General features: G+C 40.6%; 1 protein-coding gene across 4 annotated transcripts in view; it reads left to right on the top strand.

Annotated features, from left to right (window-relative positions):
- The window catches only part of LOC122551387 (RELT-like protein 1), a 78,379-nt gene that overhangs the window by 20,753 nt on the left and 34,849 nt on the right, over positions 1-22,777 (top strand). For all 4 annotated transcript variants that reach the window (XM_043693229.2, XM_087987158.1, XM_087987154.1 and 1 more), the window contains exons 2-4: positions 14,458-14,661; positions 15,982-16,053; positions 18,212-18,257. In XM_043693229.2, coding sequence (XP_043549164.1) covers positions 14,458-14,661; positions 15,982-16,053; positions 18,212-18,257 — 322 coding nt within the window. The remainder of the gene's footprint in view (positions 1-14,457; positions 14,662-15,981; positions 16,054-18,211; positions 18,258-22,777) is intronic.

Raw genomic sequence — 22,777 nt, 5'->3', positions numbered from 1 at the left:
AAAAGTAGAGGACCCAGCACCGATCCTTGTGGCACTCCACTGGTCACAGGCCTCCAGTCTGAAAAACAACCCTCCACCACCACCCTCTATCTTCTACCTTTTGAGCCAGTTCTGTATCCCAATGGCTAGTTCTCCCTGTATTCCGTGAGATCTAACCTTGCTAATCTGTCTCCGATGGGGAACCTTGTCGAACGCCTTACTGAAGTCCATGTGGATCACATCTACTGCTCTGCCCTCATCAATTTTCTTTACTTCTTCAAAAAACTCAATCAAGTTTGTGAGACAAGATTTCCCATTCACAAAGCCATGTTGACTATCCCCAATCAGTCCTTGCCTTTCCAAATACATGTACATCCTGTCCCTCAGGATTCCCTCCAACAACTTGCCCACCACCGAGGTCAGGCTCACCGGTCTATGGTTCCCTGGCTTGTCTTTACCGCCCTTCTTAAACAGTGGCACCACGTTTGCCAAGCTCCAGTCTTCTGGCACCTCACATGTGACTATCGATGATACAAATATCTCAGCAAGAAGCCCAGCAATCACTTCTTTAGCTTCTCAGAGTTCTCTGGTACACCTGATCAGGTCCTGGGGATTTATCCACCTTTAACCGTTTCAAGGCATCCAGCACTTCTCCTCTGTAATCTGGACATTTTTCAAGCTGTCACCATCTATTTCCCTACAGTCTATATCTTCCATATCCTTTTACACAGTAAATACTGATGCAAAATAATCATTTCGTATCTCCCAATTTTCTGTGGCTCCACACAAAGGCAGTCTTGCTGATCTTTGAGGGGCCCTATTCTCTCCCTAGTTACCCTTTTGTCCTTAATATATTTGTAAAAACCCTTTGGATTCTTCTTGATCGTATTTGCCAAAGCTATCTCATGTCCCCATTTTGCCCTCCTGATTTCCCTCTTAAGTATACTCCTACTTCCTTTATACTCTTCTAAGGATTCACTAGATTTTTCCTGTCTATACCTGACATATGCTTCCTTCTTTTTCTTAACCAAACTCTCAATTTCTTTAGTCATCCAGCATTCTCTATACCTACCAGCCTTTCCTTTCACCCTGACAGAATATACTTTCTCTGGATTCTTGTTATCTCATTTCTGAAGGCTTCCCATTTTCCAGCCGTCCCTTTACCTGAGAACATCTGCCTCCAATCAGCTTTCGAAAGTTCTTGCCTATACCATCAAAATTGGCCTTTCTCCAGTTTAGAACTTCAACTGTTAGAGCTGGTCTTTCCTTTTCCATCACTCTTTTAAAACAAATACAATTATGGTCACTGGCCCCAAAGTGCTCCCCCACTGACACCTCAGTCATCTGCCCTGCCTTATTTCCCAAGAGTAGGTCAAGTTTTGCACCTTCTCTAGTAGGTACATCCACATACTGAATCAGAAAATTGCCTTGTACGCACTTAAGAAATTCCTCTCCATCTAAACCTTTAACACTATGGCAGTCCCAGTCTATGTTTGGAAAGTTAAATCCCCGACCATAACTACCCTATTATTCTTACAGATAGCTGAGATCTCCTTACAAGTTTGTTTCTCAATTTCCCTCTGACTACTGGGGCATCTATAATACAATCCCAATAAGGTGATCATCCCTTTCTTATTTCTCAGTTCCACCCAAATAACTTCCCTGGATGTATTTCCGGGAATATTCTCCCTCAGCACAGCTGTAATGCTATCCCTTATCAAAAATGCCACTCCCCCTCCTCTCTTGCCTCTCTTTCTATCCTTCCTGTAGCATTTGTATCCTGGAAAGTGAAGCTGCCAGTCATGCCCATCCCCGAGCCATGTTTCCATAATTGCTATGATATCCCAGTCCCATGTTCCTAACCATGCCCTGAGTTCATCTGCCTTCCTTGTTGGGCCCTTTGGATTGAAACAAATGCTGTTCAATTCATTGGTCCTACCTTTTCCCTGCCTGCCCTGACTATTTGACTCACTTCTGTTCTCAGCTGTACCTGCCTCAGATTGATCTCTTTCCTCACAATGTCCCCTGGCTCTGTCTCTCCCCTTCCCCCCCCCCCCCCCCCCCCCCCCACCACCACCACCTTACTAGTTTAAATCCTCCCAAGCAGTTCTAGCAAATCTCCCTGCCAATATATTATTCCCCTTCCAATATAGGTTCCCTTCCCCTCCTCTAGCCTTTTAGCAGAGCGCTTCAGGGAACATCTCTGGGACACCCGCACCAATCAACCACACCGCCCTGTGGTCCAACATTTCAACTCCCTCTTCCACTCTGCTGAGGACATGGAGGTCCTGGGCCTCCTTCACTGCCGCTCCCTCACCACCAGACGCCTGGAGGAAGAACGCCTCATCTTCCACCTCAGAACACTTCAACCCCAGGGCATCAATGTGGACTTCAACAGTTTCCTCATTTCCCCTTCCCCCATCTCACCCTAGTTCCAAACTTCCAGCTCAGCACTGTCCCCATGACTTGTCCTACCTGCCTATCTCCTTTTCCACCTATCCACTCCACCCTCTCCTCTCTGACCTATCACCTTCATCCCCTCCCCCACTCACCTATTGTAGTCTATGCTACTTTCTCCCCATCCCCACCCTCCTCTAGTTTAGTTTATCTCTCCACGCTTCAGGCTCTCTGCCTTTATTCCTGATGAAGGGCCTTTGCCCGAAACGTCGATTTCGCTGTTCTTTGGATGCTGCCTGAACTGCTGTGCTCTTCCAGCACCACTAATCCAGGTTGGGATTGGAGCAGAGGGATTGGAGGGCTGCAGGTTGTGAGGGTGAGAGGTTGGAGTGGGGGAGGGGGTAGACAGGTTGAGGCGGTTAATGTCCCGGAGGCAGTTGGAAATGAAGAGGTCGAGGGCAGGTAATAGGCCAGTGCGGGGTGTCCAGGTGGATGCAGTGTGTTGGACGTGGGCGACATTATTGAGTTGGTCATATGGAGTGAAACATCAAGTTTCTAAACTGACCTGTCACCTGATCTGATCATTTCAGTGCCACACACCCAAGTGTTAATTGTTCATGTAAGATAGATTATTTCATAGAAATTTCATAGAATCCCTACATTGTAGAAACATGCAACTTGGCCCAACAAGTCCACACCGAACCTCTGAAGAGTAACCCACCCAGATGCATTCCCCTGACTAATTCCCCTACACATCCCTGTACATTGTGGGCAATTTAGCATGACCAATTCACCTAACCTGCACATTTTTGGACAATGGGCAGAAAGCTGAGCACCCGGAGCAAACCCATTCAGACACTGGGAAAATGTGCAAACTTCGCACAGACCGTCGCCTATGTATTGGTGAAAACTCAGCACACTGTTAGGACCATATTTATTGTTGTAACAAAATCTTGTTTCTTGAGCATGACTTTCTTTGGATATCATAGGAATGATCATAAGAGGGGCCAAGATAATTTTATCTTGTTGATTCCTTTTGATTTTCAGGAGCTCCTGATTAAAATTATTTCTAGCTCATGCAGTCACGCAGTAACATTGCCTTCTATATTTGTGTTGATTTTTATTTGGCATTTCCTTCTTTAAATAGCACGAATATCAAATACCACATTGAAAGATTTGTATCCAATCCTGAACGAAGGATTAATCAGATCAAAGTAATATTGGTGTAATACTTTAAAGAAGAATGTATAGAGTAACAATAAATGTCAAATATCCAGTCATGCTGTATGACTATGACTCTGACTCTATATCGTATCAGTGATTTGAGCTCTTGTGACTTAAATTTCCTTTCAACCTTGAAATCAATTGAAACCTAAATGAGGGAGTTGCGTAGAGATGAGATGTTTCGCACTTGATCGTCTGCCAAACTCCAATGTCAGTAGCCAAGTGCATGAAAAATGTAACTGCAAGAAATTAAGTATCAAATTCCGAGACTTTGAGAGTGATGAGTTGGGGCAAAGTAGGTCTGTGGAAAGGGTGAAAGTCTGCTTACCCAAAGTTAATGCTTCATTTAGCTAACCTGGTCAGGTGTTGGCATTGCTTTTAATATTGGCGAGATAAAGTTTATATTGTGCTGTCAGGTATCATGGTGCACATTCAACTGACCAACTATGATAAATGTTAATATACAATATTGAATTTCAGTGCCAACAAAAAAGAGAGTTTAGCTTATCATTTACTATTTTAAGGAAGCTCTGTGTATGATATTTTAAAAATGGCATAATAAACTTTTCCATTCGATTGCCTAACTTCAGTCCTATTAGAAATCTGAATTGCTTGGTTTAGGCATGCTCTCTTGAGTTGCTACTAATTGTGACACCACCCAACATGGCAGAAGGCTGAGTCACTTCCCCTTTGTAAACAAGGTGAAGCTTGTAAGGATCATAGTACTTGCATTATTTGAAAGATTGTGATTTGCTGTCTTTTTTTTTTAAGATTACCATATTTGTTATATTGTAGTTCAATATTTGAAATGAGATTTTCATATTGTTACATGAATACTAATTACAATAGGAAATACAAGTCATGTTCCATGTATGATGAATAACTGGAGCATTTCGATATTCTGCTTTTTTTGTTTTCCATGTGGAAATGTTATCTCTTACTGAAGATGAATGTGAGATATTTATATTTGAGGCCCCATTTGTTTCTGCCCATTACATGTGTAGAATGTGATTATCTCGCAAAGAGTTTGCCTTGTTCTTGCAGATTATTGACTAGCTACAAATTACAACTCCAAATCAATATATAAATCTTATACCAAGTTAAATTTGTTATTTGATTACTTTCTTTAAAATTAATTAAAACCTTAATTGCACAAATGAGATTAAACAGATGAAAAACATACAGGTATAGGTTGTTCAGAAGTAAATTAACATTGTTTTGTCTATTTTAACTTGCATCTTCTGATTTAAATATCAATTGTGAATTGACCTGCTTATGAATGTCATTGAGTATGTGACAAGCATTTGCTCAGGTATCAGCAATATAATAGGTTAATGCTGAAGCACAGGGACCATTAGTTCAGTCTCTTTTTGTCTTTTTAGCTGATGCCTAAGCTGCCATAAATAGAAACCTGTCCCCTGTCCATGTTACATCTTAAATGCTTTGGAACCTCCTGTGAAGTGCTGCTGTACTGAGTCTTGAGGAATTTATTTGATTCCGTTCCTGCTGCTTCTGGTTACTGATTGCAATTGTTTGTTGTAATGGTCAGTATATTGGGTCTAGGTCAGTGTGTTTGTTGATGGAGTCCATGGATGAGTGCCATGCTCCTAGAAATTCTCTGGCTGTCCCCTGTTTATCTTGTCCTGTTATTGTTGTATTGTCTCAGTTGAAGTTGTGGTCCTGGATGTGATGGTAGAAAGAACACAAAACTGTGAAGGTACAACAAAAGCATACAGAAAAGCCACACATGGACCAGATCCTGAACCACAAACACAATCACCCAAACACACACAAGAGAAGCTGTATCATGACCCTGTTCGAAAAGCCTAGGACATACTTCAGCACTCCCGACCTGTGAAAAGAACACAAAATCTACAAAGTCTTTGCCAAGAATGGATATCCCCACAACCTCACCCACAAATGCCTGCTAGACAACGCAATGGGAACATGTCACAACCTAACACACTGGCCACGCTACCTTATGTAAAAAAAAAGCTCTGAATTGACACCCATACTTCTCCCAGCACTCAGATTCATGACAGCCCATAAACCGACAGCCACGTTCAGACGACAACTCACCAGGCCAAAGGACCCAATAGTCATGACGTGCAACACAAACGTAGTTTACAAGATTCCATGCAAAGACTGCATGAAACATTATTTAGGGCAAACAGGCAGACAACTAGCAATCCCCATTCATGAAAACCAACTAGCCATTAAATGCCACAGCCAGCTGTCCTTAGTAGCCATATGCACAGATGGCAAGGACCACAAATTTGACTGAGACAACGCAATGACAATAGGACAAGCTAAACCGAGGACAGCCAGAGAATTCTTAGAAGCATGGCACTCATCCACAGACTCCAAAAATAAACACATTGACCTAACCCAATATACTGACCACAACAATGAACAACCAGAACTGGCAACCAGAAACAGCAGGAACAGAACTAAATAAATTCCAGAAGACACAGAACAGCAGCGCTTCACAGGACACTCAAAGCATGGAAGATGTCACCTAGACGGGTTAAAACGTCTGCAGGTCAGCCAACATACCCACAACTACGGCACCTGAGCTACAAATCTTTAAACAAGGTTTGCATATAAACTCCTCCAGACCTTTACATGCATTTAATTGGCATATTGGTGATCTATGATAATTATCTTCTTCATCTGAGTGAGCTGTGTCAAATACATGCCAGAAACAAATAGGCAGATGATGTGAGCCATTCTAATTTGATGTAAGCATCTGTTACCTAGGGCAATATATGGATAGATCCTCCATGGGAGACTTTGCATTCCATAAAGTTTATTTAATGCTGTTAATGAATCGATTTTAAGCTGTAACAACATTATAGCAAAATGCTCTTTGAAAATGCATGGTCGAGAGATTCTTATGATGTGGAGCAAGATAGATACAGAAAAAAACAATTTGTATTCGTGCGTGACCTTCGATCACTGGTTGCCCCAAAGTGGTTTTCAACAACTGAAGTACCTTGGAAATATAGTTGTTGTTGTCATATGAGGAAATATGGCAGCTAATTTGCACATAGCAAGCTCCCAATAATGGTAATGTGATAATGATTTTATTTCTGATAAATGTCATTGACAACTTATCCTATTTTGTTTGTAAAATGGCACCATGAGATCTTTTACATCCATCTGAGAGGGCAGACTGGGCATCTGTTCAACATCTTGCCTGAAAGATAGTGTTATGGCCAGACCCCCTCAAAACATTTTAAGAAGATAACCCAGATCCTAACGTTTTTGAACAGGTGTACAGTGGATATTCCAGGAGTGGTGCAGCTGGTCAAAATCCTTCAGTTTTAAGCAAAACAGAATTTATTTACAGTGTATTAAATGAAACACAAATAAAAAAGAACAGAATAACTTAACTAATCCGAAAACCCAACAGACTACCCAACTTAATGATGCTGTTCCAAATTTCTACAACAATCCCCATAAACACCCCTTGGCAAAAAAGGTAAAATCAAACATAGGGTTTGACAGGAGAGAGAGAGGTGGCAGAGAGATTCAGCATGGGACACCTTCTTCCATGTAGCTGGTTTTCTTTTTGGATTCCCAGCTAACCACTGACAAACAGCTCTGAACAGCCAGCCTGCTAAAAGCCAAACCAAACCAGAGTAAGGCTGAGCTGGGAGCACTGGCCGCTCCCCTTTCATTATACAAGTTTTTTTTTTAAAACTTGAAAGCCTTTTTGCCTGAGGCAGTGTCTGTAAAAAATAAACAAATTGGCCCTAAAACCCATCCGAACCAGACCCCCGGAATGTCTGTTTTTGTTTGAGAGCTCGTAAATGCAAAGATAACATAACCTTCGTCACAATAGTAGTATCTCTGGTGCCAAATTAAGTACATCACTGAAGCATGAGCATAGATTTTGTGCTCAAGTCATGAAGTGGGATTTGAAACCTCAGCATTCTGACTTACAGGAGAGAGCATCTATTGTGCCAACTAATAAACATACCAGGTAAAATAAAACTGTTGAATTGGAAAGTGGGCAATTACTAGACTATTGTATGATAAAGCACTCTAAGCCTAATTCCTTTTGTTGTAAAAGATCACATGTAATTTGACATCGTTTGTGGAAAGGAATGTTACTGTTTGGAGGTCAATAATGTAAGCCCAAGGGCACCTCTGCAGGTATTCCTAAAGTTAGTAGGCCCAACCGCCTTCAGCTGCTTCATCAATGGCCTTCCCTCCATAATAGTGGGTCAGAAGTGGAGATGTTTGATGATTTCACAATGTTCAGCAATTCCTCAAGATACTGAAATGATCCATAGCCATATGCAGCAACATCTGGACAGTCATGGCCATTGATTCAGAACCTCAAAGTACTCGTGGATGTTTTTAATTTGTACTTCCACGATGTGTTCTTTTTTAAGAGGGTTGATAAAGCAAAAAATAGCTGCAGTTGCAAATTAGATGGTTTTCTGGGAAGAGAGAACCACCTACTGATGCAAAGGGAATTTCAAGTGGCAGCTTTCCAAAGGGGTATTGTAGGGAAGGGATGGAGATGGTTGGGAGTGCTAGGGAGAGGCAAGAAAATAGACTAGGCTATGATCTCTTGTTGGCAGAAGTGGGTTTTGCAGATGCTGGAGATTAGAGTCAAGATTAGAGTGGTGCTGGAAAGGCTCAGCACGTCTGGCAACACCCAAAGAGCAGGAAAATTGACGTTTTGGGCAAAAGCCCTTCATCAGGAATGAGAATGAGATCCTCAGGGGTGGAAAGATAAATGGCAGGGGTGGGGCTGAGTAGAAGGTAGCTGAGAGTATAATAGGTGGATGGAGGTGGGGGTAAAGGTGATAGGTCGGAGAGGAGGGTGGAGTGGGTAGGTGGGAATATAGATTGACAGGTGGGACAGGTCACGAGGACGGTGTTGAGCTGGAAGGTTGGAACTGGGGTAAGGTGGGTGGAGGGGAAATGAGGGAACTGGTGAAGTCCACATTGATACCATGGGGTTGAAGGCTCCCGAGGCGGAAGGTGAGGCATTCTTCCTCCAGGCGTTGGGTGGTGAGGGAGTGGCAGTGGAGGAGGCCCAGGACGTGCATGTCCTCTGCAGAGTGGGAGGGGGAAATTGAAATGTTCGGCTATGGGGCGGTGAGGTTGATTGGTGCGGGTTTCCCGGAGATAGCATCCACCTACACTTTCACACATTATTTATTGTATCTGTTGCTCCTGATGTGGTCCCCTCTACATTGGGGATACCGGACGTCAGAGAACATCTGTATCGAATGACATTTTACTTTGCTCAAAAACTGCATGAATTCATGCAAGATTCTGTAAATCCATTTTTTTAGATTTAGGATCAGTCTGAACATTGTGGCACAGCCCCACACAGGGAAGCTAACACCTTCAATACATTATCTCGGCTGACATGACAACAATTGTTAAAGTTCACTTGGGAATGTAACTTAAGAAAAGGTTTTGCAATTTACATATGAAAGAACTGAAACCAACATGGTCATTCTAAAAGATGAGCGACTTAATAAACAATCCACGTCTTTTTCAAAATATAATTTCATTTACGTCACACTGTAAACTTTTGCTATAAATTCTGTCTTGCAATCTTATCTTCACAACCACACTATGAAGGAGCAGCACTCCGAAAGCTAGTGTTTCCAAATAAACCTGTTGGACTATAACCTGGCGTTGTGTTTTTTAACTCAATTTGTGAACACTCTTATTTATGAACAGGATCTCTGACAGAAGATTTTAAATACAAATACGAGCATTTCCTATACTTAGGAATAGCAGTTTTATGTTGTCCTGCTTGTGTTCTGACTTGGGTAAAAATTGACTTGTGAACAGAGCCTGGTTAACAATCCCCAGGGACTGCTTGCACACTGTCAGCAAATAATCTGGCTGCTGAATTTTGTCTAAAGCTTTTATAGTCTGTATGTAGGGGAAAAAGTACAAATGCAAATGTTTTGGCATTGTGTCTCATTGCGTTGTCTGTCATGTTATGTAACAATTTTGAAATGCACTGATTTTTTTATCTCGATAAACTTATGTTAAGCAATGCATGGCAGTGATGGCTTATGTCAAAAGTATAGATCAACTGAGCCAATCCGACTTTGCAGAACCTGATGTTAAATTGTTTTCAGTTGTTTCATTATCTTGCTCCTGCTTTGTTCCTTACTTATAATATCTTGACTTAAAACATTCTCACTCAGCCTTCCAAATTGCACTGTGGTCTTGCTCCTCTCTATCTCTAATCTCCTCCAACCCCCACGTAACATTGGAGATATCTGCATTTCTCTAATACTGGCCTCTTGTGCATTCCCAATTAAAGTTGCTGTGCCGTTGGTGTCCATGTCATCAGTTGCCTAAGCTCCGACCCCTGGAATATCCTCTGTGTAACACTTAATCTCCCTACTTCGCTTTCTACCTATATGGCACTACTTGAAAGCTACTCTTTTGATTAAATTTTTAGCTTGTATCCCTTCGTATCCTCCAAGGTTCCTTGAAACATTTTGTTATATTAAAAGTGCTGTATGAATATGTTGTTGAATAGTTAAATGATATAATTACCACCACTATGTTGCACAACAACTTTTCAGCTCTTGGAATTGGATCTTGCTCAATGTGATGAGGATGGCTGATGGGAAGTGGGACTTTTCTGTCATTGAGGATAGCAACTTGCTTCTCGTACATCAATGACTACATCAACGTCACTTCCTACTCTCATCTGGAGCCGGATAGATTAATCAATTTTACATCCAACTTCTACCCTTCTCTCACCTTCACCTGGCTCATCTGCATCTCTTCCCTTTCTTGAATTTTCTGTCTTTAATTGCAGGGATGGGCTATGTATTCACTAAAAACTTATCACTTCCTATAGCCACCTCAACTACACTTCCTCATACTGTGTTTCCATAAGAATGCAATTCCATTCTTCCCATTTCTCTATGTCCATCACATTTGCTCTGATATTACCTTTTATAGTAGTGCTTCTGACATGTTTTCCTTTTTTCAAATTTGGAATTTATTCCCATTGTGGTGGACAGAGTTCTCAACAATTTCTGACCTAATTCCCTCACTCCTGCCTTTATCCTTTTCTCACAAAACTGTGATTAGTATTACATTTATCCTCAGTTCCCACTCCACTAGACTCCAATTTCAAAGGTCAAAGTGAGAACTGCAGATGCTGGAGATGAGTCGAGAGTGTGATTACAGGGAGAAATGCCCTAATGAAGGGCTTTTGCCCAAAACATCAATTTTCCTGTTCCTTGGATGCTGCCTGACCTGCTGTGCTTTTCCAGCACCACACTCTCAACTCCAATTTCAAAGGATCATGCTCCATCATTTCTGCCAGCTCCAGCATGATGTCATCACTGAACATGTCCTTTCCACCCCAGTCAGCATTTCAGAGAGGCCATTCTCTATTTATGACGACCTGGTCAGTTAAGGTGCCCCAGAACCTCATCCTTCTTCCATAGCACATTCTCATTCCCATAAAGGAGGTGTAATGCTTGCCCTCTTTGCCCCTTCGCGCTCCATGGCAAGAAACACCTCTTCCAGGTGAATCAATGAATTACTTGTATTTCTTTCAATCTAGTCAAATGTATTTGTACTCTTAATGTGATCTCCTCAACACTGGGGAGACAAAACACAAGCTGACTGACCATTTTGTGTAGCGCCCCTGCTCATTCTGTGCACGTGAGCTGGACCTGCCAGTCACTTGCCATTTCAAGACAATATGTTGGTCTCATGCTCACATTACTGTCCTAATCTTGCTGCAGTATTCCAGTGAAACCCAATACAAGTTGGAGCAACAATAATTAATTTTCCTTCTTGGGAATTTAGAGTCTTCTAGTATTAACACAGAAGTCATCAACTTCAGGTCAGGAATTCTGTCCTCCATTTTGCTTCATGCCCAGCAACTGTGGTTTGCTTGGTTTTGTTTTGGTAGACTGTTAGTAGCTGCTGTTAAAACGTACTCTGGACCTGTTTCTCCTCTAAAATTTTCAGACAAGCCTCTGTTTAACATTTTCCAAAGATGAAAAAAAACTGCCTACAATGTCATTGACAATGCAGCCAATAACTTTGTCAATCAAACCTATTTGAGATTTTAAATATCGCCTGCTTTTTAAAAAAAATACAGCAAGTTTGAAAATACTGAGTAAAAACAGTAAGCAATGCAGTCGGAACAGAAACAGATTTGGTCTAAAATGGAATCAGTTAGAATTAAATATAAGCCCAGAAGATATAGAAAGCAGAAAGCAGGCCATTCACCCCATCGTGTCTGCTCTGCTATTCAATCATGGCTGATGGGGTTGAAAAGCCCACTTTCTCCCTGTAACCTTGGATCCCTTTGGCAATCAAGAACTTATCTATTTCTGTTTTAAATATACTCAATGAACTGGCCTGGACAGCCTTCTTTGACAATGAATTCCACAGATTCACCACTCTCTGGCTAAAGAAATCTCTCCTTATCTCCATTCTAAAAAGTCTTCCCTTTACTGTAAGACTGTACCCTCAGGTCTTTGTTTCTCCTGCCAATGGAAACATCTTCCCAACGTCCACTCTGTCCAGGCCATTCAGTATTCTGAAAGTTTCATCAGATCTGCCCCTCATCCTTCTAAACTCCATCAAGTATAGTCCCAGCATCCTCAAATGTTCCTCATGTTAAGCCTTTCATTCCAGTGATTATCAGGAAATGTGAGATTGCCAACTTTGAAATGAAGGAAGACAATGGGAATATTTCGATATGATGAAAAACCGTACAACCCAACCTCCACTCCTGGCACCTTCCCCTGCAACCGCAAGAAATGCAAAACTTGCGCCCACACCTCCCCCCTTACTTCCCTCCAAGGCCCCAAGGGACACTTCCATATCCGCCACAAATTCACCTGCACCTCCACACACATCATCTATTGCATCCGCTGCACCCGATGTGGCCTCCTCTATATTGGGGAGACAGGCCGCCTACTTGCGGAACGTTTCAAAGAACACTTCTGGGACAACCGGACCAACCAACCCAACCACCCCGTGGCTCAACACTTCAACTCCCCCTCCCACTCCACCAAGGACATGCAGGTCCTTGGACTCCTCCATCGCCAGACCATAGCAACACGACGGTTGGAGGAAGAGCGCCTCATCTTCTGCCTGGAAACCCTCCAACCACAAGGGATGAACTCCGATTTCTCCAGTTTCCTCATTTCCCCTCCCCCCACCTTGTCTCAGTCAAATCCCTCGAACTCCGCACCTCCTTCCTAACCTGCAATCTTCTTCCTGACCTCTCCGCCCCCACCCCATTCCGGCCTATCACCCTCACCTTGACCTCCCTCCACCTATCGCATTTCCAACGCCCCTCTCCCAAGTCCCTCCTCCCTACCTTTTATCTTAGCCTGCTGGACACACTTTCCTCATTCCTGAAGAAGCGCTTATGACCGAAACGTCGATTCTCCTGTTCCTTGGATGCTGCCTGACCTGCTGCGCTTTTCCAGCAACACATTTTCAGCTTAAGTTTTAACCGTTAAATATGAGGACAGGTTATGCATTCAGCTGATTTTGTTCTATTGAGTATAGAAAAGAGAGACATTATCTAACCAAGGGTTTTAAAAATTATAAAAGAATTTGATGGCAATAGGTAAAGAGAAACAATTTCCTCTGGTGAGAGGATTCAATTCAAGAAGTATGAATTAACAAATTAAAGCAGGCAGGTAAGGATTGAAAATTTGGAACCGGTAAATACATATCTCGCCGTAGCAGAAATCTGAAACTTTTTTCCAGTCTCTCCTCTTTTGGAGCTTGAGTCAGTTGTTAGTTTCAAGACTAATCGCTAGGTTATCTTCTTTACTTTAGGGATTGAAAGATATAAAGCAGAGTTGTAAATGAGTTCAGATTCCAATCTTTTTCCAAGATCTATTTGGAGAAAGTTAAAATCTTGCAGACTCTAACCTTACTCCTTTTAATGCATTGTCTGAGCTGAAATATCACTTTTATGAAACTTTAAGTTATCTCAGGAATGTGATTTGAAAGAAATTCTGGGATTTACTTATTAATGAATCGACACCTGCAACCCATTCTAAAAGATGAAAAACTTAACAGCAATCTCGGTTTGTTCAATGCGTCAGTTGTGTGACACTATGATCTTTTGCTATAAATTTTGTGTCCTATGATCCTACTCCACCAGCTACCTGATGAAGGCGCAGTGCTCCGAAAGCTTGTATTTCCAAATAAACCTGTTTGGCTATAACCTGGTGTTTGTGTCTTTTTTAACTTTGTCCACTCCAGTCCAACACTGGCACCTCCACATCATAATTGGTGGAGCAAGCTCGAGGGGCAAATTTAGTTATTACATTTTTTTAAAATGTAACCTCACTTTTGATCCATATCCAAGACCACAGTTCAAAAATACATGAATCCCTCAGTGAGAAGAGCATGCTGTTTGACCGTATTTTTTTTCCCCCTAAATTGTATTTCTCCCTTTTCTTGTAGATAAGCTGCTTCCAGCACAGGTTGTCTTTACTAATAGTGGAATGAGATACTGACTAAAAGGATCAAGGGAATAGGTAATGGTGAAATAAGATATTGAGTCAATGATTAGGCATGGTCACAGTGAATGGTGGAGCAGGCTTGTGGGACCTACTCGTGCTCCTATCTTTGTTCCATGGATTAGACATTTGGTGGAGGAAGAGAAAAAAGGGCAGATATGGATAATACAACAGAGATGAAAGGAGTTGATCAGAATGAATGATGTCCACACAAGCATTTCCAGCCGAAGGTGGGAAAGCAGTTGTTTAACACAGGGAATAGGAAGAAAATAGGCAACTTAGCCATAGAAATAATATTTGATATTTTACTGAGATACTTGCCCCTTTTTTTTTGTAGAACCCCAAAGCTCTGGGCAAGGGATGAACCAAACTGAATCAAATAATGTACATCCAGAGTACATCGCACTTGGATTGGTACCTGTCTTCTTTCTCACAGGACTTCTGGGAATATTTATCTGCCACATTCTGACCAAAAAAGGTTATCGATGCACGACAGACAGAGAGTCAGAATGTGGTGAAAAGGTTGCTGCCACTCAGATGGGTAAGAGTAGCAATTTATGAGGTAACTACTAAAACTCGTTAGTCTTGGACTAAGTAGTTCAACATTGTAAAATATATTGATTATTAATGGACACTTCATTTAAACTGTTTTGTGTTTGAATGAAAGTGAAGATCATTTCTTCCATCCAGTCATTATGTTTAGATGGGACTCTGGGATTGAAAGTAAACTATGGAAACTGTTTCTGACAATATGTAATGACTTCAGTATTGGAGTGACGGGCTATTTCCTTTTATATATTTACAAGTTATAGTGGGCAACATCATGAAGCAGACTTAGTGGAGTTGAAATTAATATTTTGAAAGGCAAATCAGGGCAGGACTTGTACACTTAATGGCAAGGTCCTGGGAAGTGTTGCTGCACAAAGAGACCTTGTAGCACAGGTTCATAGTTCCTTGAAAATGGAGTTGCAGCGAGATAGGATGGTGAAGAAGGCATTTGGTATGCTTGCCTTTATTGGTCAGTGTGTTGTGTATAGGAGTTAGGAGGTCATATTGAGAAAATTGGTTAGGCCACCTTTTGGAGTACTATGTGCAGTTTTGATCTCCCTACTATACGATGGATGTTGTGAAACTTGAAAGGATTCAGAAAAAATTTACAAGTCTGTTGCCAGGGTTGGAGGGTTTGAGCTGTACGGAGCGGCTAAATACACTGAGGCTATTTTCCCTGGAGCGTTGGAGGTTGAGGTGTGACCTTTATAGAAATTTGTAAAATTGTGAAGGGAATGGATAATCTAAATAAACAAGGTCTTTTCACCAGGGTAGGGGAGTCCAAAACTAGGGGGCATAGATTTAAATGAGAAGGGAAAGATTTAAAAGGGACCAGAGGGGCAACTTTTAAAGAGGATGGTGCGTATATGGAATGAGCTGCCACAGGAAATGGTGTAGATAGCTACAATTACACTATTTAAAAGGCAGCTGGATGGGTATATGAATAGGAATGGATTAGAGGGATGTGGACCAAATGCTGGCAAATGGGACTAGATTAATTTATCCTAAATTCTGGTCAGCATGGATGAGTTGGACTGAAGAATCAGTTTCCATGCTGTACATCTCTTTAGCTCTATGACTCTAAATGCATACAGGTCATCCAAACTGGGAAAGGCATACAGAAAATCTGTAATTAGCTTAGAAAAATTATTGCTGTAGACAATTTTAAATTGTTCACTTTGATAAGCAGTGAGCAAGTAGGGAACAGGGATTGAACTACCTCATATAAAAACATAAAGAGCTAGAGAAACTCAGCAGTCTGGACGTTCATGTTATTTTACTTATCTTTGTTTTCTATTATATTGGTCCTTAGATTTCTGTGATAGTAATGAGTGCAATGCTGACACAGTTGGACAAATGGTGCATTATATTATGAAAAATCCAGGTAAGCCTTTGTTATAAAAATGTATATGTTACATACAAGCAGAATTGAACTATCATGGTCCTGTAGACTATATTCATTTGAGATTGTGGTTGGACTGCAGCAATTCTACAGGGAGAAAGATGAAATATTTCTTGATGGGATCACTAATAGGAATATGCTAAAGGCTGTTATAGTGGTGCTCAAAATGTCAAAGAGAAACCTGGTAATAAGGCATTTCTGTGTTGAAATGCTTTCCGTGCCTTACCAAGAAGAGGGAATATCCCCACCTTTAGCCCATTTCTCTTAATATCTTTAGTTAACAAAACTGTTCTGATGACTGGCCTTGAAACATTAACTATTTTTCTCTCTACAGATGCTGCCACACCTCTGAGTTTCTCCAGCACTTTTTTGGGATTTCCAGCACCTGCAGTTCTTTGTCTTATTTTGGAGTGACTAGTCAAAAGAAGCACCTCACTTTCTAATCTGTAAAAGAGTGTGAAAAGTGGTGTAACCTGCTTCTCAGCAACTTCTTGTGGTTAAATAAAATAAATCCCTGATAAAATCAACAAGTAACAATTTATTTATCTAGCTGTAACAGTGAACAAATTAACTAAACTATTAACAAACAGAATAAATCTTTTCTGACTACTACCTATTCCTGAATACATCAAGATTCTAATGGTATGTTGTTCCAATAAATATAACTCCCACTTATGTTTCAAAAAAATTGAATTTAGTCTTTTGAAATTACAGCCGTGTATTCACTTCCGGAATGTTCTGTGCCGGCTTCCGTCGAATCCTCCAGGAATAACACCTCCAATTCTTCTATCAAGAGCGCCTTTTTCCATTGTTTCTTTGTCATTGCTATCATTATTAATACATAGCTGACTATGAGAGCCAAGTTCTTGAGAGAGAGCTGTCAACACTGACAGGATGGCAGTTAACTGTGCTTATTTTCCAGTTGCCCTCTTCTTTTATACCCTTGATAACATACCATTATTTTGACAATCTGGTCCTAGATTACCAAAACGATCAGATTTAAATTTGGTAGGTTTTTGGTAGCTAAGGACCTGATTTAAATTGATTGGCCAAATTTCAAATCAGTTGTCTTGATAAAACTGCTGCTTGGCCTTGCAACTCAAAATGTTTCTATTCAGGTGCTCTGTGTACTTGCAAACTTGCGCTGCTGCCAGACATTCATTTTTAACTCTGAGCAGAGGAAAAAAAAGTCCATCTTTCAAAGGGTCCACGCAATACTTTCCCCATTTTACAATTTTAAAACACCGACAGGAGATTGAGGGGTGATCTGATAGATAATGTAGATACAGATAGCCATTCTCATCAGCTGATCATCCAATAATTTAGTATTCACAACAAGAAATGCAGGGGAGATGAGAAGAATAACTGTTTTACAAAATGTGACCAATGACTTGACTCTTGCTGCCTGTGAGAGTGATGGAAATGTAGACTATTAACCATTTCAAAAATAAAATGGGTGATATTTGAGAGAATTTAAGCTGCTGGGTCAGAGAGAGCGCCATGGAATGGACTTGTCTAATTTGCTGTATGAAGAGCAAGCATGGGCTTGATGGACCAAATTACCATCGCCTGTGCCATAATAATGACATTATAAAAGGTTGGTGTTTGTGTCAAGTTACAAATTTTGTGATTGCATTTTCAAAATTTACACTGTGCAGCCTGTTTCACTGATGTCATCCTCCCAAGTTTGTGCGTTCTTGTCAATTTTATACAGTAATGACAGTAATTACAAATAATTTAATAATTACAGTTGCCATTTCAAGGCTTTTCTATTTGTGCAAACTATGTTTGGACTATATGGCCCCGAAATAGTTTCTTTTCTAGATGCTGCCACTGTTTGTATTGTACATTTGAATTTCTCGCTCAAGCTTGTTTGAAATAAACCACCACTTCAAAAATGAACACTATTTCGCTCCCATTATAGCCTTGTCTCTTTTTATACTTTAATCTAGGTTTTAATTTTCATTTGTTAGGATTTTGTTCAATTTCAAAGTCAACTTTGTGATAAAATTTTGTAGCATTAGACTGACAAAATGTAGATGAATTTGAGCAAGCCATCAAAAGTAATTAGATTTGAATTGTAAAGTTTCAAATATCCATAATTTAGTTTGGGACTGAATGTTGTTTTGCTCCCTTGCAGCTAATGCTGAAGCATTGCACGCTATGTTAGACCATCATACAGAAAGGTAAGCTTGCTTTCAAAGGCTTTTTATTAATAATACAACACATAATTTTGCAAAAATTTACAAACGTGCCATTTATATAAACCTTTTTCTAGACCTCAACAATTTAAGTTTGATCTCCTCTATAAAATTACATTCAGAAATATTTAATGATGAATCCTACATGTTTTAGTATTTGCCTTGTGATTTTTTTTGTTCTTCAACTGAAGCTTGTGTTCTCTCGAGAGCACATGCATTGAGCAAGCGTTTGGACTGTGATCGGGGGAGTATCAGTTTTTTGTCACTAGGAGTATCTCAACACAAATTTGAAGAACCTGTAGTATTTGTTTGTCCTTAAGGCTGCTATCACCTTCATCTATCATCTCGATGCAAAATGTGCTGGCAGAGAAAGAGACCTGGCACCATTGTTTTATCCAAATAACATAATTGATTTTGTAGAAATATTTCAAGTAACATTTTTATATGTTTTAAAGGAATTAGTAAAATGGTGAGTAATCTATCCCTTGAACTCTTCACCTTTAAGCACCTGGATATTCATATTATCTACAATTTTAGGTGCTCTTGGGGAGGAAATTTGCCAAATATGTTTTCCCTCCATGGGAGATAGTGACAAGATGGCTTTTTCTTGAGCTTTGAGCAATGTTTTGAGAAATTATCAGCCCTATTAAAACTCTCTTCATGCACAACAACAACATTTATAAAATCTTTTTGGACATTTACAACTAACTTAAGCGGGAAAGTGCTGGCAAATGGGACTAGATTAGGTTAGGATATCTGATCTGCATGGACAAGTTGGACTGAATGGTCTGTTTCCATGCTGTACACCTCTGTAACTCTAAGTATGTAGGTCCTTTTAACTTTTTGTCCATTGTCACACTCATACAGTACAAAGGGATTGATTTATGCATGCTCTGTGTGAAAACCTCTGAGTTGCTCTGTGCAGCTTATAAGGATCATTAATAGGGTTTTTTTAATGAAAAGGTCTTTGATTAGAGAGAGCGCAGAACAAATTTTGGTTGTAGTTGGTGTATTAGTATTGTAAATTGAGTTTAAAAAATGATATTCAAGGAAGGATATAATTTGACCACAAAATTGTAAAGTTTAAAAATCACACAACACAGGTTATAGTATAACCTGTTGGACTGTAACCTGATGTTGTGTGATTTTTAACTTTGTACACCCCAGTCCAACACCGGCATCTCCAAATCATGACAAAATTGTAAAAGGAATTTCATTCCTTTCTTCTTTCTTGTGGATGCCACTGGCTAAGCTAGCATTTATTGCCTCTCCCTAAATTCTCTTGAGAACGTGGTACTAAGCTGCCAGCTTGAACTGCTGTAATCCATGCGCTGTCAGTGCATCCACAAGGGAAGGTGTTCCAGGATCTTATCCCAGCAACGGTGAAGGAGCAAGGATATATTTCCAAGTCAGCACTGTGTGGGGCTTGGAGGAAAGTTTGCAGAAAGCTTTTGAAGTAAATGTTTTCCTAAAGTTAAGAGACTATGTGAAATGTCAACTTTCAATGTTATAGAACACAGAACAGAGAACATAGAACAGTACTGCACAGAACAGGCTTTTCAGCCCATGACGTTGTGCCGACCATTGATCCTCATGTACGCACCCTCAAATGTCTGTGACCATATGCATGTCCAGCAGTCTCTTAAATGTCCCCAGTGACCTTGCTTCCACAACTGCTGCTGGCAACGCATTCCATGCTCTCTCAACTCTCGATGTAAAGAACCCGCCTCTGACATCCCCTCTATACTTTCCTCCAACCAGCTTAAAACTATGACCCCTCGTGTTAGCCATTTCTGCCCTGGGAAATAGAATCACTAGCCAGAGACTACCTATGCCTCTCATTATCTTGTATACCTCAATTTAGGTCTCCTCTCCTCCTCCTTTTCTCCAATGAAAAAAGTCCAAGCTCAGTCAACCTCTCTTCATAAGATAAGCCCTCCAGTCCAGGCAGCATCCTGGTAAACCTCCTCTGAACCCTCTCCAAAGCATCCACATCTTTCCTATAATAGGGCGACCAGAATTGGATGCAGTTATGAGTGACTTCAGTTTACACGCATTGGATTTGGAATGATATGGGAGCAGCCACAATGAGAGAACAAGGTATTTTTAATTAAACCTGGACTACTACATGATCCAAATTATTTAAACGAGCTGCTAAGGAAGGACGTAGCATTAAACTTGGTACTTAGAGCTGCTCGTACAAATTAAAGGACTTCAAAGTAGTAATCACAATATGAAGAGACTTTCATATTGGCAAAGGAGAGGAGTATAATACAAAGTTTTAATGGTCAAAATGTGAACTTCGAAGGAATATGGAGCAGGCTGAACGTTGGGCCATACTTTTAAAATGGTAGAACACAAAAATGGAAGGCTTTCAAAATACTGTAATTAAGAAAAAGTAACTGAATACTACTTGATAAGATAAGGAATGACAAAAAGAAACCTAAGAGATTCACTGGCAAAGTACTACAAAAGAAGAGGTAAAATACCTTTTCTTCAAGTAAAAATCCATGACTGCAGAGCAGAACACTGAAATAGTTAGAGAATCTAAGAAATTAGTGAGGAAAGCCAAAATGATGAAATTTCAGTTGAGAAGATAGGGAAACAGTGGGACATACAAAAAAAATGTCAGCGGTGATTCACTCTAGTTATCAAAGGATAACAAGTATACTGAAGATAAATTTTGTCCTTCTGTTTATTAAGGGAGCTTAACACCGCCTTTGTAGTGTTGAAGCAAAATTTTACAGACAAAATGATAAAATTTTAAGAAAAGTTGATTGTAACTGAAGAAAATGAACAGATTAGTGGAAGCTAAAACCATCAGTCCACACAGATGGTTGGCTTATGTAGTTTTGGAGGGACAAACCTAAATTTTATATTTGGGTGATGCTAAATTTAAGAGCTAGGTTTCAGAGGACAAAACAGTTTGTTCTAGGAACTGATCAGATAACTAAATTACCTGGGAGATAAACAATAGAGAAGGAAATAGTGAATAAGAAGCTTATTGTATGAAACATCTCTTCATTGCAGTTTAGAACAAACTTAAATGCATGGAATATTCTCTTTGGCAGAATTTAGCTGAAATTCTTTGCTTGCTAAAAGTATTTAAGATCCTCAGTAACTTAAGGGTTTTATTAAGTGTGTTGGAATAGTTCAACTGAGAAAATAGACAATTGCCACATCATAGCTAAAGAACGTTGGGACAAGGAAAGCTCTGACCCAAGGTGGCTCTGCTTAAGACTCCATCCACTGCATTGAATTGGCATCTATAACCATGGGAATGGTTAGAAGAAATTTGAAGGGAATATTTTGTTGGAGGTAAGTGGCTGGCACAAGAAACCTCCACCCTCTGAATCTTTGGTTCACCTTCCAATTTCTGTTGAGTATCTGCCTTAGGTTTTTCTGGGGCATAAGCCAAATGGGTGTGGAAAGAGGCTTCAGTTGAGAAGTTTCGTTTATAGTTTAAATAATTATAATGTACCTTCCTTGTTAAGAACAGATATAATTATTATACTTCCATGTTCTTTTGATGTTTGGATATAAATTGCTTTGGTTCTAAAAATGAACCTTGTGGCTTCATTCCTTCTGTAAATACTTGCATTTTCAGATTTCAGAAACATAGTAAATCACATTGGCATGTTTTGTGCCTGCCATTGCTTAGTTAGTAACGTTCTTGCTCCTGAGTCAGAAGGGAGTAGATTTATGTCCCACTCTGAGTGCAGTGTAGTTCTGAGGCGGCATTGTACTGTTGGAGGCAGAGGTGCCTTTGGAGGAGAGATTAACTACAGCCCCACACAACCTATTTGGATAGATGTGTCAGATCAAATGGCAGTCTTTTTTTTTGAAGAAGAAGAGAGGGGTGTTTTCCCTGGAACCGTCCCATCAACAATACAAACACAAATGATCTGATTGTCACTTTCAGTAAGATGGCAGTGGAGAAGGGCTTCTGAGCCCAGGGCTTGTCCACTTTTTGTTTTGTTTCATCTTTTTTCTCTCTCTCTCTCTCTCTCTCTCTCTCTCTCTCTCTCTCTCTCTCTCTCTCTCTCTCCCTCTCTCTCTCTCTCTCTCTCTCTCTCTCTCTCTCTCTCTCTCTCTCTCTCTCTCTCTCTCTCTCTCTCTCTCTCTCTCTCTCTCTCTCTCCCTTCTATTTTGTTTTACTTACCTCTTGTGAAGAATTCTATTGTGGGATGGCATCGGCAATGAGTAGGCCTAACAGTGTGGACTTGCACAGCATTGGAGTTGAGTTTGGGTTCTCAGCGACATCTGCATCCAGCACCGATACATGGAGGTGCTGGGAGTTTGAACCCAGTTTGAGACCTGGTGCCATCAGCTGCAGCTGCATCAGCGATGTGGTCTGAAGCAGACTCATGACAGTAGTGAAGTTTCATTTGGATTGATGTGGTACCCAGCAGCATTAGTGGTGCCTGCATTGTTGAGGTCCAGTGAGGACTCATAGTGGCAAGAGCGTGCCACATAGTGGTGACTTTCATTCCAGTGGCAGCACG

This window comes from Chiloscyllium plagiosum, unplaced genomic scaffold, assembly GCF_037043375.1.
Source record: "Chiloscyllium plagiosum isolate Xiang-an unplaced genomic scaffold, Cpla_swu_hap1 HiC_scaffold_1, whole genome shotgun sequence".
Taxonomy (NCBI): domain Eukaryota; kingdom Metazoa; phylum Chordata; class Chondrichthyes; order Orectolobiformes; family Hemiscylliidae; genus Chiloscyllium; species Chiloscyllium plagiosum.
Note: the sequence above shows the minus strand (reverse complement) of the source record. Positions and strands in the feature narration are given on the sequence as shown.